The 17298-nt window shown below is 42.0% G+C and overlaps 1 protein-coding gene across 14 annotated transcripts in view; it reads right to left on the bottom strand.

Annotated features, from left to right (window-relative positions):
- Positions 1-17298, bottom strand: part of LOC139757404 (toll-interacting protein A-like) — a 49388-nt gene that overhangs the window by 10479 nt on the left and 21611 nt on the right. For all 14 annotated transcript variants that reach the window (XM_071677857.1, XM_071677866.1, XM_071677932.1 and 11 more), the window contains one exon: positions 14225-14342. In XM_071677857.1, coding sequence (XP_071533958.1) covers positions 14225-14342 — 118 coding nt within the window. The remainder of the gene's footprint in view (positions 1-14224; positions 14343-17298) is intronic.

Genomic DNA, 17298 nt, shown 5'->3' on the forward strand with positions numbered 1-17298 from the left:
ACCATATGTGCTGAAGATGTAAACAGATACCCTTAAAAACCTCTTGAAAAAACCTTGTTACTAGATAAAGGTAAAGTGCAAAGGGAGTAACTGTAATTCCTATCTTTAAGAAAGGCACTGGAAAAGTTAATCTAGAAGAAATTAAATGAATTCCTATAGGGTGAAAGTTACCTATTCAAGAGACACATGGCTTCAGGGAAATAAGGTTATGCATAATGAATCTCTTATATTTCTACAGGATAATGAACTCAGTATTGGACAAAAGAGAAGGCTGGTTGGACTATGTACCTGGAATGCCAAAAAGTATTGACACCAATCCATAAGAGGTTGATGAAGAAATTGCATCACCAGGAAGGAATAAGAAAACTCCTCTGATGGACAGAAGATTATCTTAGTGGAAAGGAACAAGGTATGCATGATGAGGAAGCCTTTTCAAAGAGCTTTGACGTCACCGCCACAGTGAAGCAGAATTCTATTCAGGGATCATTATGCTTCCTTATCCATATGAACACCTTGGTAGAAAGTAAGGACTCCTACCTGAATATGTTTGCAGACAATGTAAACATCAAGAGGGAGGTATAAGCATGGAGGACTTCACCAACTTAAAGGGGGACTTGACAGTCTCCAAAGTTGCTGTGATATGTAGACAATGAAATTCAACTCAAGTAAATGTAATGAAGAGGGTACACAATGAAAGACTATCATCTGTGTGTTAGAGGAAATTGGAAGTCGCCATTGTCCCTACCCTATCACCAGAATATTAGGAGAATAGTAAAGGACAAAAACTTACAAGAGCTTTCTAGGATAACTTTTCTTTCATACTTGTTGGCTGTTTCCTGAGTTTAGCTAGGTAGCACCAAAAACAGATAAAAGTGGCCTCATTCATTCACATCCACTCTCTTGCTGTCATGTATAATGCACCAAAACCACAGCCCCTATCCACAATGTGGCCCCACAGACCTTTCCAGGGTTTATCCCTGCACCTTCTTATGACTTGTTTCAGTTTGCTGGCAGCACATCACCCCTGCATGCTGCATCACACCAATTCACTCCATCCTATACAAACCTTACATCCTTCTGAATGTTCAGACCCTTAGCATGTTCTTTTCACTCCATCTATCCATCTCTAATTCAGTTTCCCACTTCTTGTCCCCTCTGGTTCTGACACATGTAACCCTCTTTGAGATGTTTGAGGACAATACTATGTGGTGTGAGGTGGTTTGATCGAGTAGGTAATGAAAGGGTAAGAGAGATGTGTGGCAATAAAAAGAGTGTGGTTGAGAGAGCAGAAGAGGGTGTACTGAAATGGTTTGGTCACATGGAGAGAATGGGTGAGGAAAGTTTGACAAAGAGGATATATGAGTCAGAGGTGGAGGGAACAAGAAGTGGGAGACCAAATTGGAGGTGAAAGGATGGAGTGAAAAAGATTTTAAGCGATTGGGACTTGAACATGCAGGAGAGTGAAAGGCATGCAAGAAATAGAGTGAATTGGAATGATGTGGTATACCAGGGTGGATGTGCTGTCAATGGATTGAACCAGGGCATGTGAAGCATCTGGGGTAAACCATGGAAAGTTTTGTGTGGCCTGGATGTGGAAAGGGAGCTGTGGTTTCGGTGCATTATACATGACAGCTAGAGACTGAGTGTGAACAAATGTGGCCTTTGTTGTCTTTTTTCTGGTGCTAACTCATGCGCGTGCGGAAGGAGGGGGATGTCATTTCATGTGTGGCGGGGTGGCGATGGGAACGAATAAAGGCAACAAGTATGAATTATGTACATGTATACATAAGTATATGTATGTAAGCAGGAGAGATGGCCAGAGAGCATTATTGGAGTACGTGTTAATTGATAGGCGCGCGAAAGAGAGACTTTTGGATGTTAATGTGCTGAGAGGTGCAACTGGAGGGATGTCTGATCATTATCTTGTGGAGGCGAAGGTGAAGATTTGTAGAGGATTTCAGAAAAGAAGAGAGAATGTTGGGGTGAAGAGAGTGGTGAAAGTAAGTGAGCTTGGGAAGGAGACCTGTGTGAGGAAGTACCAGGAGAGACTGAGTACAGAATGGAAAAAGGTGAGAACAAAGGAGGTAAGGGGAGTGGGGGAGGAATGGGATGTATTTAGGGAAGCAGTGATGGCTTGTGCAAAAGATGCTTGTGGCATGAGAAGCGTTGGAGGTGGGCAGATTAGAAAGGGTAGTGAGTGGTGGGATGAAGAAGTAAGATTATTAGTGAAAGAGAAGAGAGAGGCATTTGGACGATTTTTGCAGGGAAATAATGCAAATGAGTGGGAAATGTATAAAAGAAAGAGACAGGAGGTCAAGAGAAAGGTGCAACAAGTGAAAAAAAGGGCAAATGAGAGTTGGGGTGAGAGAGTATCATTAAATTTTAGGGAGAATAAAAAGATGTTTTGGAAGGAGGTAAATAAAGTGCGTAAGACAAGGGAACAAATGGGAACTTCAGTGAAGGGGGCAAATGGGGAGGTGATAACAAGTAGTAGTGATGTGAGAAGGAGATGGAGTGAGTATTTGGAAGGTTTGTTGAATGTGTTTGATAATAGAGTGGCAGATATAGGGTGTTTTGGTCGAGGTGGTGTGCAAAGTGAGAGGGTTAGGGAAAATGATTTGGTAAACAGAGAAGAGGTAGTAAAAGCTTTGTGGAAGATGAAAGCCGGCAAGGCAGCGGATTTGGATGGTATTGCAGTGGAATTTATTAAAAAAAGGGGGTGACTGTATTGTTGACTGGTTGGTAAGGTTATTTAATGTATGTATGATTCATGGTGAGGTACCTGAGGATTGGCGGAATGCGTGCTTAGTGCCATTGTATAAAGGCAAAGGGGATAAAAGTGAGTGCTCAAATTACAGAGGTATAAGTTTGTTGAGTATTTCTGGGAAATCATATGGGAGGGTATTGATTGAGAGGGTGAATGCATGTACAGAGCATCAGATTGGGGAAGAGCAGTGTGGTTTCAGAAGTGGTAGAGGATGTGTGGATCAGGTGTTTGCTGTGAAGAATGTATGTGAGAAATACTTAGAAAAGCAAATGGATTTGTTTGTAGCATTTATGGATCTGGACAAGGAATATGATAGAGTTGATAGAGATGCTCTGTGGAAGGTACTAAGAATATATGGTGTGGGAGGAAAGTTGTTAGAAGCAGTGAAAAGTTTTCATTGAGGATGTACGGCATGTGTACGTGTAGGAAGAGAGGAAAGTGATTGGTTCTCAGTGAATGTAGGTTTGCGGCAGGGATGTGTGATGTCTCCATGGTTGTTTAATTTGGTTATGGATGGGGTCGTTAGGGAGGTGAATGCAAGAGTTTTGGAAAGAGGGGCAAGTATGAAGTCTGTTGGGGATGAGAGAGCTTGGGAAGTGAGTCAGTTGTTGTTCGCTGATGATACAGTGCTGGTAGCTGATTCATGTGAGAAACTGCAGAAGCTGGTGACTGAGTTTGGTAAAGTGTGTGAAAGAAGAAAGTTAAGAGTAAATGTGAATAAGAGCAAGGTTATTAGGTACAGTAGGGTTGAGGGTCAAGTCAATTGGGAGGTAGGTTTGAATGGAGAAAAACTGGGGGAAGTAAAGTGTTTTGGATATCTGGGAGTGGATCTGGCAGCGGATGGAACCATGGAAGTGGAAGTGAATCATAGGGTGGGGGAGGGGGCGAAAATCCTGGGAGCCTTGAAGAATGTGTGGAAGTCGAGAACATCTCCAAAAGCAAAAATGGCTATGTTTGAAGGAATAGTGGTTCCAACAATGTTGTATGGTTACGAGGCATGGGCTATGGATAGAGTTGTGCGCAGGGGGGTGGATGTGCTGGAAATGAGATGTTTGAGGACAATATGTGGTGTGAGGTGGTTTGATCGAGTGAGTAATATAAGGGTAAGAGAGATGTGTGGAAATAAGAAGAGCGTGGTTGAGAGAGCAGAAGAGGGTGTTTTGAAATGGTTTGGGCACATGGAGAGAATGAGTGAGGAAAGATTGACCAAGAGGATATATGTGTTGGAGGTGGAGGGAACGAGGAGAAGTGGGAGACCAAATTGGAGGTGGAAAGATGGAGTGAAAAAGATTTTGAGTGATCGGGGCCTGAACATGCAGGAGGGTGAAAGGCGGGCAAGGAATAGAGTGAATTGGATCGATGTGGTATACCGGGGTCGACGTGCTGTCAATGGATTGAATCAGGGCATGTGAAGCGTCTGGGGTAAACCATGGAAAGTTCTGTGGGGCTTGGATGTGGAAAGGGAGCTGTGGTTGCGGGCATTATTGCATGACAGCTAGAGACTGAGTGTGAATGAATGGGGACTTTCTTGTCTTTTCCTAGCGCTACTTCGCACACATGAGGGGGGAGGGGGATGCTATTCCATGTGTGGCGAAGTGGCAATGGGAATCAATAAAGACAGACAGTGTGAATTGTGTGCATGTGTATATATATATATATATGTCTGTGTGTGTACATATATGTGTACATTGAGATGTATGGGTATGTATATTTGCGTGTGTGGACGTGTATGTATATACATGTGTATGGGGGTGGGTTGGGCCATTTCTTTCGTCTGTTTCCTTGTGCTCCCTCGCAAACGCGGGAGACAGCGACAAAGCAAAATAAAAATAATTATATTTATATTTATTTATTTTGCTTTGTCGCTGTCTCCCGCGTCTGCGAGGTAGCGCAAGGAAACAGACGAAAGAAATGGCCAAACCCACCCCCATACACATGTATATACACACACGTCCACACATGCAAATATACATACCTATACATCTCAATGTACACATATATATACACACACAGACACATACATATATACCCATGCACATAATTTACACTGTCTGCCTTTATTCATTCCCATCGCCACCTCGCCACACATGGAATACCATCTCCCTCCCCCCTCATGTGTGCGGGGTAGCGCTAGGAAAAGACAACAAAGGCCTCATTCGTTCACACTCAGACTCTAGCTGTCATGCAATAATGTCCGAAACCACAGCTCCCTTTCCACATCCAGGCCCCACACAGCTTTCCATGGTTTACACCAGACGCTTCACATGCCTTGATACAATCCACTGACAGCACATCAACCCCGGTATACCACATCGATCCAATTCACTCTATTCCTTGCCCGCCTTTCACCCTCCTGCATGTTCAGGCCCCGATCACTCAAAATCTTTTTCACTCCATCTTTCCACCTCCAATTTGGTCTCCCACTTCTCCTTGTTCCCTCCACCTCCAACACATATATCCTCTTGGTCAATCTTTCCTCACTCATTCTCTCCATGTGCCCAAACCATTTCAAAACACCCTCTTCTGCTCTCTCAACCATGCTCTTTTTTTTCCACACAGCTCTCTTACCCTTACATTATTTACTCGATCAAACCACCTCACACCACATATTGTCCTCAAACATCTCATTTCCAGTACATCCATCCTCCTGCGCACAACTCTATCCATAGCCCACGCCTCGCAACCACACAACATTGTTGGAACCACTATTCCTTCAAACATACCCATTTTTGCTTTCCAAGATAATGTTCTCGACCTCCACACATTCTTCAAGGCTCCCAGGATTTTCGCCCCCTCCCCCACCCTATGATTCACTTCCGCTTCCATGGTTCCATCCGCTGCCAGATCCACTCCCAGATATCTAAAACACTTTACTTCCTCCAGTTTTGCTCCATTCAAACTTACCTCCCAATTGACTTGACCCTCAACCCTACTGTACCTAATAACCTTGCTCTTATTCACATTTACTCTTAACTTTCTTCTTTCACACACTTTACCAATCTCAGTCACCAGCTTCTGCAGTTTCTCACATGAATCAGCCACCAGCGCTGTATCATCAGCGAACAACAACTGACTCACTTCCCAAGCTCTCTCATCCACAACAGACTTCATTCTTGCCCCTCTTTCCAAAACTCTTGCATTCACCTCCCTAACAACCCCATCCATAAACAAATTAAACAACCATGGAGACATCACACACCCCTGCCGCATAAAAAATAAAAAAAAAAAAAAAAATATATATATATATATATATACATATATATATATATATATGACACCAGTACACCCTCTTCAATTATTATTCCGCTTTCCCATATGCAATGTTCAGGAATACTCAACAAACTTTTCACCTCAATTTGACACTCCAATTTGTCCCCTTTCCTTTGTACATGCACTATCGACGCATTCCGTCAATCCTCACTCACTCTCCATGTGACAAACATAATTACATCCTTACCAACAGTCAATCTATTACACACTCTCCTTTTTTTAATTACCACTGCAATACCACTCACACACCTATGTCCTTACACTTCACTTCCGCAACAGCTCTCACAACCTCTTCTATGATTAACCAATATCATTTTCCCTATTCCTCATCTCACTGCAACCCACCACGACCCTAATACCACCCTATATCTGCCACTTATTCGAATCAAAACACAATTCAACATACTTCGTAAATACTACCACAGTCCCTTCCAATCACCACAATTCATGGTTACCAACGCTCCCCTTTGTTATCATTGAAGTTGTTTGAGGGATAAATCAAATACTTTTTTTGGACAACCTGTATTGCAGTTCGGAGGCGCGATCATCAATCTTTTTCGCTCACTTCCAGCCGCTGTGCTCGATTTCCAATTCTCATGAAACTGAGAATCTGTGACATTTTCTAATGTCCTGTGAAAAATATAATTTTGTCTTTAAATTTTTATTACAACATTTTTACTTTATTATATGGTAACCCATAGGTTAAACTTCATGTCAAATTGGCAAACTATTTGATGTAAAAATAGAATGTGAAATGTTTTAATAATCCTTGGAGATGAATTCTGCAGCATCAACATCCAGAACGCGCCATGTGGAATTCATTTAGGTGCATCGCGGCCAAATAATCCAGAGCCTAAAAATTATTGTCAGTTTCTATAAAATTATCTCCAAAGCCAAAATGTCTATATGTTTATAGATTATTCCCAATCTTTTCAAAACTTTGCAATGCGTACCAATTGGATAGTTTCGCACCCGAGGATGGATGTGCTGGAAATGAGATGTTTGAGGACAATGTGTGGTGTGAGGTGGTTTGATCGAGTGAGTAACGTAAGGGTAAGAGAGATGTGTGGAAATAAAAAGAGCGTGGTTGAGAGAGCAGAAGAGGGTGTTTTGAAGTGGTTTGGGCACATGGAGAGGATGAGTGAGGAAAGATTGACCAAGAGGATATATGTGTCGGAGGTGGAGGGAACAAGGAGAAGAGGGAGACCAAATTGGAGGTGGAAAGATGGAGTGAAAAAGATTTTGTGTGATCGGGGCCTGAACATGCAGGAGGGTGAAAGGAGGGCAAGGAATAGAGTGAATTGGAGCGATGTGGTATACCGGGGCTGACGTGCTGTCAGTGGATTGAATCAAGGCAAGTGAAGCGTCTGGGGTAAACCATGGAAAGCTGTGTAGGTATGTATATTTGCGTGTGTGGACGTGTGTATATACATGTGTATGGGGGGGGGGGGGTTGGGCCATTTCTTTCGTCTGTTTCCTAGCGCTACCTCGCAAACGCAGGAGACAGCGACAAAGTATAAAAAAAAAAAAAAATATATATATATATATATATATATATATATATATATATATATATATATATATATATATTAATTTATTATACTTTGGCGCTGTCTCACGCGTTAGCATGGTAGCGCAAGGAAACCGACGAAAGAATGGCCCAACTCACCCACATACACATGTATATACTTACACGTCCACACACGCACATATACATACCTATGCATCTCAACGTATACATATATATACAGACATATACATATATATACACATGTACATAATTCATACTGTCTGCCCTTATTCATTCCTGTCGCCACCCCACCACACATGAAATGACAACCCCCTCCCCTTGCATGTGCGCGAAGTAGCGCTAGGAAAAGGCAACAAAGGCCACATTAGTTGACACTCAGTCTCTAGCTGTCATGTATAATGCATCGAAACCACAGCTCCCTTTCCACATCCAGGCCTCACAGAACTTTCCATGGTTTACCCCAGACGCTTCACATTACCTGGTTCAATCAATTGACAGCACATAGACCCCAGTACACCACATCATTCCAATTCACTCTATTCCTTGCATGCCTTTCACCCTCCTGCATGTTCAGGCCCCAATCACACAAAATCTTTTTCACGCCATCTTACCATCTCAATTTGGTCTCCCACTTCTCCTCGTTCCCTCCACCTCTGACACATATATCCTCTTGGTCAATCTTTCCTCACTCATTCTCTCCATGTGACCAAACCACTTCAAAACACCCTCCTGTACTCTCTCAACCACACTCTTTTTATTACCACACATCTCTCTTACCTTTTAATTACCTACTTGATCAAACCACCTCACACCACATATTGTCCTTAAACATCTCACTTCCAGCACATCCATCCTCCTCCGCACAACTCTATCTATAGCCCACACCTTGCAACCATATATCATTGTTAGAACCACTATTCCTTCATCCATTCCCACTGCTAACCCGCCACACATGAAATGGCACCCTCTCACCCCACGTGTGCGCGAGGTATTGCCAGGAAAAAACAGCAAAGGCCACATACGTTCACACTCAGTCTCTAGCTTTCATGTATAATAAACTGAAACCACAGCTCCCTTTCCATACCCAGGCCCTACAAAATTCTCCATGGTTTACCCCAGACGCTTCACATGCCCTGGTTCAATCCATTGACAGCTAGTCGACCCCGGTATACCACATCATTCCAATTCACTTTATTCCTTGCACACCTTTCACCCTCCTGCATGTTCAGGCCCTGATCGCTCAAATCTTTTTCACTCCACCCTTCCACCCCCAATTTTGCCTCCCACTTTTCCTAATTCCCTCCACCTCTGACACATATATCCTCTTTGTCAATCTTTCCTCACTCATTCTCTCCATGTGACCAAACCATTTCAATACACCCTCTTCTGCTCTTTCAACCACACTCTTTTTATTACCACACATTTCTCTTACTCTTTCATTACTTACTCGATCAAACCAGATCACACCACATATTGTCCTCAAACATCTCATGTCCAACACATTCACCCTCCTCCGCACAAACCTATCTATAGCCCATGCCTCACAACCATATAACATTGTTGGAACCACTATTCCTTCAAACATACCCATTTTTGCTCTCCGAGATAATGTTCTTGCCCTAGACACATTCTTCAACACTCCCAAAACCTTTGCCCCCTGCCCCACTCTGTGAATCACTTCCACTTCCATGGTTGCATTCGCTGCCAAATACACTCCCAGATAGCTAAAACACTTCATATCGTCCAGTTTTCTCCATTTAAAATTATCTCCCAATTGACTTGTACCTCAACCCTACTGATCCTAATAACCTTGCTCTTATTCACATTTACTCTCAGCTTTCTTCTTTCAAACACTTTACCAAACTCAGTCACCAACTTCGGAAGTTTCTCACCCGAATCAGCTACCAGTGCTGTATCATCAGCGAACAACAGCTGACTCACTTCCCAAGCCCTCTCATCCACAACAGACTGCATACTTGCCCTTCTTTCCAAAATGCTTGCATTCACCTCCCTTAAAATCCCATCCATAAACAAATTAAACAACCATGGAGACATCACGCACCCCTGCCACAAACAGACATTCACTGGGAACCAATCACTTTCCTATCTTCCTACTCGTACATCCTTAATAAAAACTTTTCACTGCCTCTAGGAACTTGCCTCCCACACCATATACTCTTAATATCTTCCATAGAGCATCTCTATCAACTCTATCATATGCCTTCTCCAGATCCATAAATGCTACATACAAATCCATCTGTTTTTCTAATTATTTCTAACATACATTCTTCAAAGCAAACACCTAATCCACACATCCTCTACCACTTCTGAAACCACACTGTTCATTCCTAATCTGATGCTCTGTACATACCTTTACCCTCTCAATCAATATCCTCCCATATATTTTCCCAGGAATACTCAACAAACTTGTATCTCTGTAATTTGAACTCTCACCTTTATCCCCTTTGCCTCTGTACAAAGGCACTATGCATGCATTCCGCCAATCCTGAGGCACTTCACAATGAACCATCCATACACTGAATATCCTCACCAACCAGTCAATAACAGAGTCATCCCCTTTTTTAATAAATTCCACAGCAATACCATCCAAACCCGCCGCCTTGCCAGCTTTCATTTTCCACAAAGCTTTCACTACCGCTTCTCTCTTTACCAAATCATTCTCCCTGACCCCTCTCACTTCACACACCACCTCTACCAAAACACCCTATATCTGCTACTCTATCATCTAAAACATTCAACAAACCTTCAAAATACTCACTCCATCTCCCTCTCACTTCACCACTACTTGTTATTACCTCCCCATTTGCCCCCTTCACTGATGTTCCCATTTGTTCTCTTGTCTTATGCACTTTATTTACCTCCTTCCAAAACATCTTTTTATTCTCCCTAAAATCTCATTATACTCTCTCACCCCATCTCTCACTTGCCCTCTTTTTCACCTCTTGCACCTTTCTCTTGACCTCTTGCCTCCTTGTTTTATACATCTCCCAGTCATTTGCACTATTTCCCGGCAAAAATCGTCCAAATGCCTCCCTCTTCTCTTTCACTAATAATCTTACTTCTTCATTACACCACTCGCTACCCTTTCTAATCTGCCCACCTCCTACTTTTCTCTTGCCACAGGCATCTTTTGCGAAAGCAATCACTGCTTCCCTAAATACATCCCATTCCTCCCCACTCCCCTTACGTCATTTGCTCTCACCTTTTCCCATTCTGCACTCAATCTCTCCTGGTACTTCCTCACAAAAGTCTCCTTTCCAAGTTCACTTACTCTCACCACTCTCTTCATCCCAACATTCTCCCTTCTTTTCTGAAAACCTCTACATATCTTCACTTTCGCCTCCACAACAATGATCAGACATCCCTCCAGTTGCTTCTCTCAGCACATTGACATCCATTAACATCATACATTATATCATTTACATATCATAATTGGTTGCTGTCTCCCACTTTAATGAGGCAGCACAAGGAAACAAACGAAAGAATTGTTCAATCCACATACACATGCATTTACATAAATACTGACACGCGCATATACATAAACGCCGACACACGCATATATACAAACCTATACGTTTCAACGTATACACACATATACATTATTATCATACTTTGTCGCTGTCTCCCGCATTAGTGAGTTAGCGCAAGGAAACAGATGAAAGAATGGCTCAACCCACCCACATACACATGTATATACATACACGTCCACACACACACATATACATACCTATACATTTCAATGTATACATATATATACATCACAGCCATATACATATATACACATGTACATAATTCATTCTTGCTGCCTTTATTCATTCCTGTCGCCAACCCGCCACACATGAAATGACAACCCCCTTCCCCCATATGGACGCTAGGTAGTGCTAGGAAAAGACAACAAAGGCCACATTCGTTCACACACAGTCTCTACCTGTCATGTATAATGCACCGAAACAACAGCTCCCTTTCCACATCCAGGCCACACAAAACTTTCCATGGTTTGCCCCAGATGCTTCACATGCCCTGGTTCAGTCCACTGACAGTACGTCCACCCCGGTATACCACATGATTCCAATTCACTCTATTCCTTCCATGCCTTTCGCCCTCCTGCATGTTCAGGCCCCGATCGCTCAAAATCTTTTTCACTCCATCTTTCTACCTCCAATTTGGTCTCCTACTTCTCCTCATTCCCTCCACCTCTGACACATATATCCTCATTGTCAATCTTTCCTCACTCATTCTCTCCATGTGACCAGACCATTTCAAAACACCCTCTTCTGCTCTCTCAACCACACTCTTTCTATTACAACACATCTCTCTTACCCTTCCATTACTTACTCGATCAAACCACCTCACACCACATATTGTCCTCAAACATCTCATTTCCAACACATCCACCTTCCTCCGCACAACTCTATCTACAGCCCACGCCTCGCCACCATATAACATTGTTGGTAACACTATTCCTTCAAACATATGTACACATGTACATATTCATACCTGCTGCCTTCATCCATTCCAATCACCATCCCGCCACACATGAAACAGCATGTACATGTGCATGTCTGTGCATGTATACGTATGTATACGTTGAAATGTATATGTATGTAAATGTGCATGTATGGGCGTTTGTGTAAACATGTGTGTGTGTGAGGGGGTTGGGCCATTTCTCTTCTGTTTCCTTGCATTACCTTGCTGACCAGGAGATGGTGATGAAGTATAATAATGAGAAAAATAAGGTCACCAGTAAAACTCTCTGAATTAAATATGACAGAAAAATACAGAGACATTTCACAAGCAAGATAAATGGATTGGAACATATGAACTACCATACTAGAGCTCTATAATCTTGAATGTCAAGGTGAAATGCATAATAATACATGCCTGACAACAAATATAGGGAATAAGGACCAATGTTCAGAAACTGAAAACAAACAGACAAGGATGATAAAGAATCATAAAAAGAGTAATTCCCAGAAACATACCATAAATGTACAAGACAAAAAAAAATTAATCCCCAGGATATGAGCTGGAATGATAATTTAATGCAATTTTGGATTATCTAAGAAATTTACAATATCAGATGAAACTAGAACAGATAACTATGCCAGAGGAATAGCTGCAAAAAAAGAACAGCATCATACATCAGGTAACAAAGGCAAGGGAACAAGGTGAGATGTTCAAGATAAACGTCATTCACCAACATAAAGTGTCTGCAAAAAGCCTTGTCCATCCCTCATATATCTTTAAACATGATACATGGCTAAGGTTATCATAGGTACAAGTATATGACACTCTCAGGGTAAAATTAATGTACATCTGGTTGCTGAGACTAGTTTCTCAAACAGTGTGAGCACCAGCAACCTGCCTTAATGTGCCTCAGACTATCTCTGGGGAAGGATGTTTTTTTCTTTAATCTTCTTGACTCCCAACTCATTTTGGAAATTTCTCTTTTGGGAACTATATTTCTTCCACCTGTGCTTTAAGATATTTGGTTCTTATCTTTCTAAGGAGGAGAAAGCCCAAGTTCTCATCTGGAAGCAAAAAAATGTGGGCACAAGTGAGATTTCTAGGGAACATTGGGTACTCAAAATGTATGATCAGGTGGTTGCTTCCTGCAACACCTCAGTGATTTGCCCTCTTCACAATAACAAGATCATATGGACCCAAAACACAGACCTAAAATACTTCAACAATCTTGCAAATTCCATGCCCAGAAATCTGCAGACGGTAATCAAAGCCAAAGGAGAGATGACAAAGTATTAAAATGTAAGAGACGTCGTCTTTGAAAATATTTGGAGGGGGAATGGGGACGCAAAGCTTTTTGTGGATACTGTACAAGTCACGTCGTGAGTGCAACCCAGCAGCCCTGCCATCATGGCAAAATCTTGTTGCACATACTCATAGGTATACCACATAGTATTTATCTTGACAGATAGCCGTGTTATAGACCATCAGGTCTCTTTTTATGCATCCTTCCCATATACTCCCGTGTATTAACCCTATGAGGAAAACAGTCTAAAAAACAAAAACTTTCTTCCACTAGGACTAACAACACCAGGAATGAATTAAAGTCATCACTCTTGGTCAAAACCATTTCCGTCCTAAGCTCAGGGTATTCCCCATCAGGGGTCTATATGCTAAAAATCTTACCCATCCAAGAAGAGCAGAAGGGGGAGGAAGGGAGGGAATATCTCCAATCGTCATAGAAAATGGTAACACTTTAAATATGTAATTACTATAAAGCATTACACAATATAAAGAAATAACTCACCATGTATGTTTACACTGCACCCCAAGCAAATCACAAAATGATGCTTACCCATGCTAGGGTGGTAGAATCTTAACAATAGAAAAAAAAAAGAAAGGCTGGTAGACTGTCTGTATCATCCAGAGAATCATGACCAAACAGTTGTGACCAACATGCCAGCTGTTGGAACAATGACAACATTCCTCAATGGAGGTTGCTGCATGACAGGGAGAACTTGGGCTGAACTGTGGGCCACAACTTCTGAAGGGTGTTTAGTCAGAGGTGAGAAGCTTAAACTTCAGCAGAAGGAAGGAGGTAAGAGGCTTCTAACACCTTAGGAATGAGAATCTCTCATGTTAACATAATAGACAGACATAAATATATTTACCTGGAATATTACTTCTGGAATTGGAAGATTCACCCAAGCAACTAATTCATCATCTGTCAGAGTTCGCTCATCATATATTTCTATGTGGATTGTATTAACTCCCTTTGGAAGATGGTACCTGAAAATAAGATTTTTGTTTTAAGATATCTTAACTAGATACTTTGCTTGACCTATAAGGACTGTTTTCTGAAGAAAAGTGAGAAGAAACATGTTACCGAGAATGAGAAAAGGTAAATAATCATGTTTTCTTCCTAGAGTTTTTATAATATGAAACCTACACATTTCATCACAGCACTCTCTAGATCTCCTGAAAGTCAAATAATAACTTACAAATGTCATGTTAATCATAGGCCAAAAGTTCGCAAATCTGTTCTCAGATATAAAATGACAAAAAACACTTTGTCACCAAATAACTGACAGAAAATGAGTGCTATGAATGAGCTGTGCCACCCCCTACCCTAACCTATATATCTATATATATCTCTTGATGCCTGTTCCCTCCTAGAATTCTTCTCAAAGGGGTGGCCACACCAATAAAGTCCCCATAACTAGTGAACTGCTCTCTCAACCACGCTCTTTTTATTTCCACACATCTCTCTTACCCTTACATTACTTACTCGATCAAACCACCTCACACCACACATTGTCCTCAAACATCTCATTTCCAGCACATCCATCCTCCTGCGCACAACTCTATCCATAGCCCACGCCTCGCAACCATACAACATTGTTGGAACCACTATTCCTTCAAACATACCCATTTTTGCTTTCCGAGATAATGTTCTCGACTTCCACACATTTTTCAAGGCTCCCAAAATTTTCGCCCCCTCCCCCACCCTATGATCCACTTCCGCTTCCATGGTTCCATCCGCTGACAGATCCACTCCCAGATATCTAAAACACTTCACTTCCTCCAGTTTTTCTCCATTCAAACTCACCTCCCAATTGACTTGACCCTCAACCCTACTGTACCTAATAACCTTGCTCTTATTCACATTTACTCTTAACTTTCTTCTTCCACACACTTTACCAAACTCAGTCACCAGCTTCTGCAGTTTCTCACATGAATCAGCCACCAGCGCTGTATCATCAGCGAACAACAACTGACTCACTTCCCAAGCTCTCTCATCCCCAACAGACTTCATACTTGCCCCTCTTTCCAGGACTCTTGCATTTACCTCCCTAACAACCCCATCCATAAACAAATTAAACAACCATGGAGACATCACACACCCCTGCCGCAAACCTACATTCACTGAGAACCAATCACTTTCCTCTCTTCCTACACGTACACATGCCTTACATCCTCGATAAAAACTTTTCACTGCTTCTAACAACTTGCCTCCCACACCATATATTCTTAATACCTTCCACAGAGCATCTCTATCAACTCTATCATATGCCTTCTCCAGATCCATAAATGCTACATACAAATCCATTTGCTTTTCTAAGTATTTCTCACATACATTCTTCAAAGCAAACACCTGATCCACACATCCTCTACCACTTCTGAAACCGCACTGCTCTTCCCCAATCTGATGCACCCTCAGAAGAGGGTGTTTTGAAATGGTTTGGGCACATGGAGAGAATGAGTGAGGAAAGATTGACTAAGAGGATATATGTGTCGGAGGTGGAGGGAACGAGGAGAAGAGGGAGACCAAATTGGAGGTGGAAAGATGGAGTGAAAAAGATTTTGTGTGATCGGGGCCTGAACATGCAGGAGGGTGAAAGGAGGGCAAGGAATAGAGTGAATTGGAGCGATGTGGTATACAGGGTTTGACGTGCTGTCAGTGGATTGAATCAAGGCATGTGAAGCGTCTGGGGTAAACCATGGAAAGCTGTGTAGGTATGTATATTTGCGTGTGTGGACGTGTGTATGTACATGTGTATGGGGGGGTGGGGGTTGGGCCATTTCTTTCGTCTGTTTCCTTGCGCTACCTCGCAAACGCGGGAGACAGCGACAAAGTATAAAAAAAAAAAAAAAAAAAAAAAAAAAACTAGTGAACTACAGTGCCAATTCTTAGCCTTCATGCCTCATCCTTAACAGATCACTGGCATAGGACAACTCCAGTAGTGTTTGCAGAGGCCCCTCCCTAATGTTCCTACTGACTACTTCTACCTAATGCTCCTGCCTAATGTTTTTACCAACTACTTCTACCCAATGCCCCTCCCTAAATGTCCCTACTTACTACTTCTATCTATTGCTCCTACCATTTTGCAAAAAAGTAGGGCTAGCACATAGTGCTCACCACATGATAATCTAGTTATGAAGAATGAACTGAGTGATATAAGTGTTATCAAGTGATGCGTGTGAGAGAGAGATTGTATGTTTAAGGACAGAACGCCAGTAGTTCATCTGCTGGTGAGGTAGAAAAAAAAACAGGTTGTACCTCTTAAATCGGGCAACCTTGGGACCTGGCCACTGCTGGATAACAGAAAATGCTATAAAACAAAAATTGACCCTTATGTTATACACAGTTGACTATCTGATCTCAAAGTAATCACACAAAGTCTTTACATCAGTTCCTTTATCTATCTTTTTCAATAACCACCTTTTCAAGCATCGATAATGAGTTATGTTTATGCTTATTAGCACTAACATCATCTTCTGTACCTCTTGGTCTCATAAAGGACATCATGAAGGGCTAAAATACAGCTGAATATCAGAAATTAACATGACTATTTATTAGCTTGGCTGTAATGTAAACAGATTTTGGTGCCTTAGCACTGGTAACAATGCCGCTGTGCCTCAGTGCTTCTAACAGTGCTGCTGTGTCTTAGTGCTGCTAACAGTGCTGCTGTGGTGGCAGATCCACAAACTAATAAGTAATAGTGGTAGATTCAAAACATGCTGGACCATAGGAGTTACCAGACCACAGAGTGCTAAATCAGAGAGGTATAACCTGCACCTGGGTCAACTTGGAAACCACTGAAGTGCTGGCTCACTACACAGCCTTCACTAACATCATGATACCTAGGCGGGTAGTACTGGCAATATACCTTCCTGGTTGTCAGCTACCTATCAACTACTACCTATCTACTACCTGCCATCCCCTACCCTTAACCCTTTAAAC

Source organism: Panulirus ornatus, chromosome 2, assembly GCF_036320965.1.
Source record: "Panulirus ornatus isolate Po-2019 chromosome 2, ASM3632096v1, whole genome shotgun sequence".
NCBI lineage: Eukaryota > Metazoa > Arthropoda > Malacostraca > Decapoda > Palinuridae > Panulirus > Panulirus ornatus.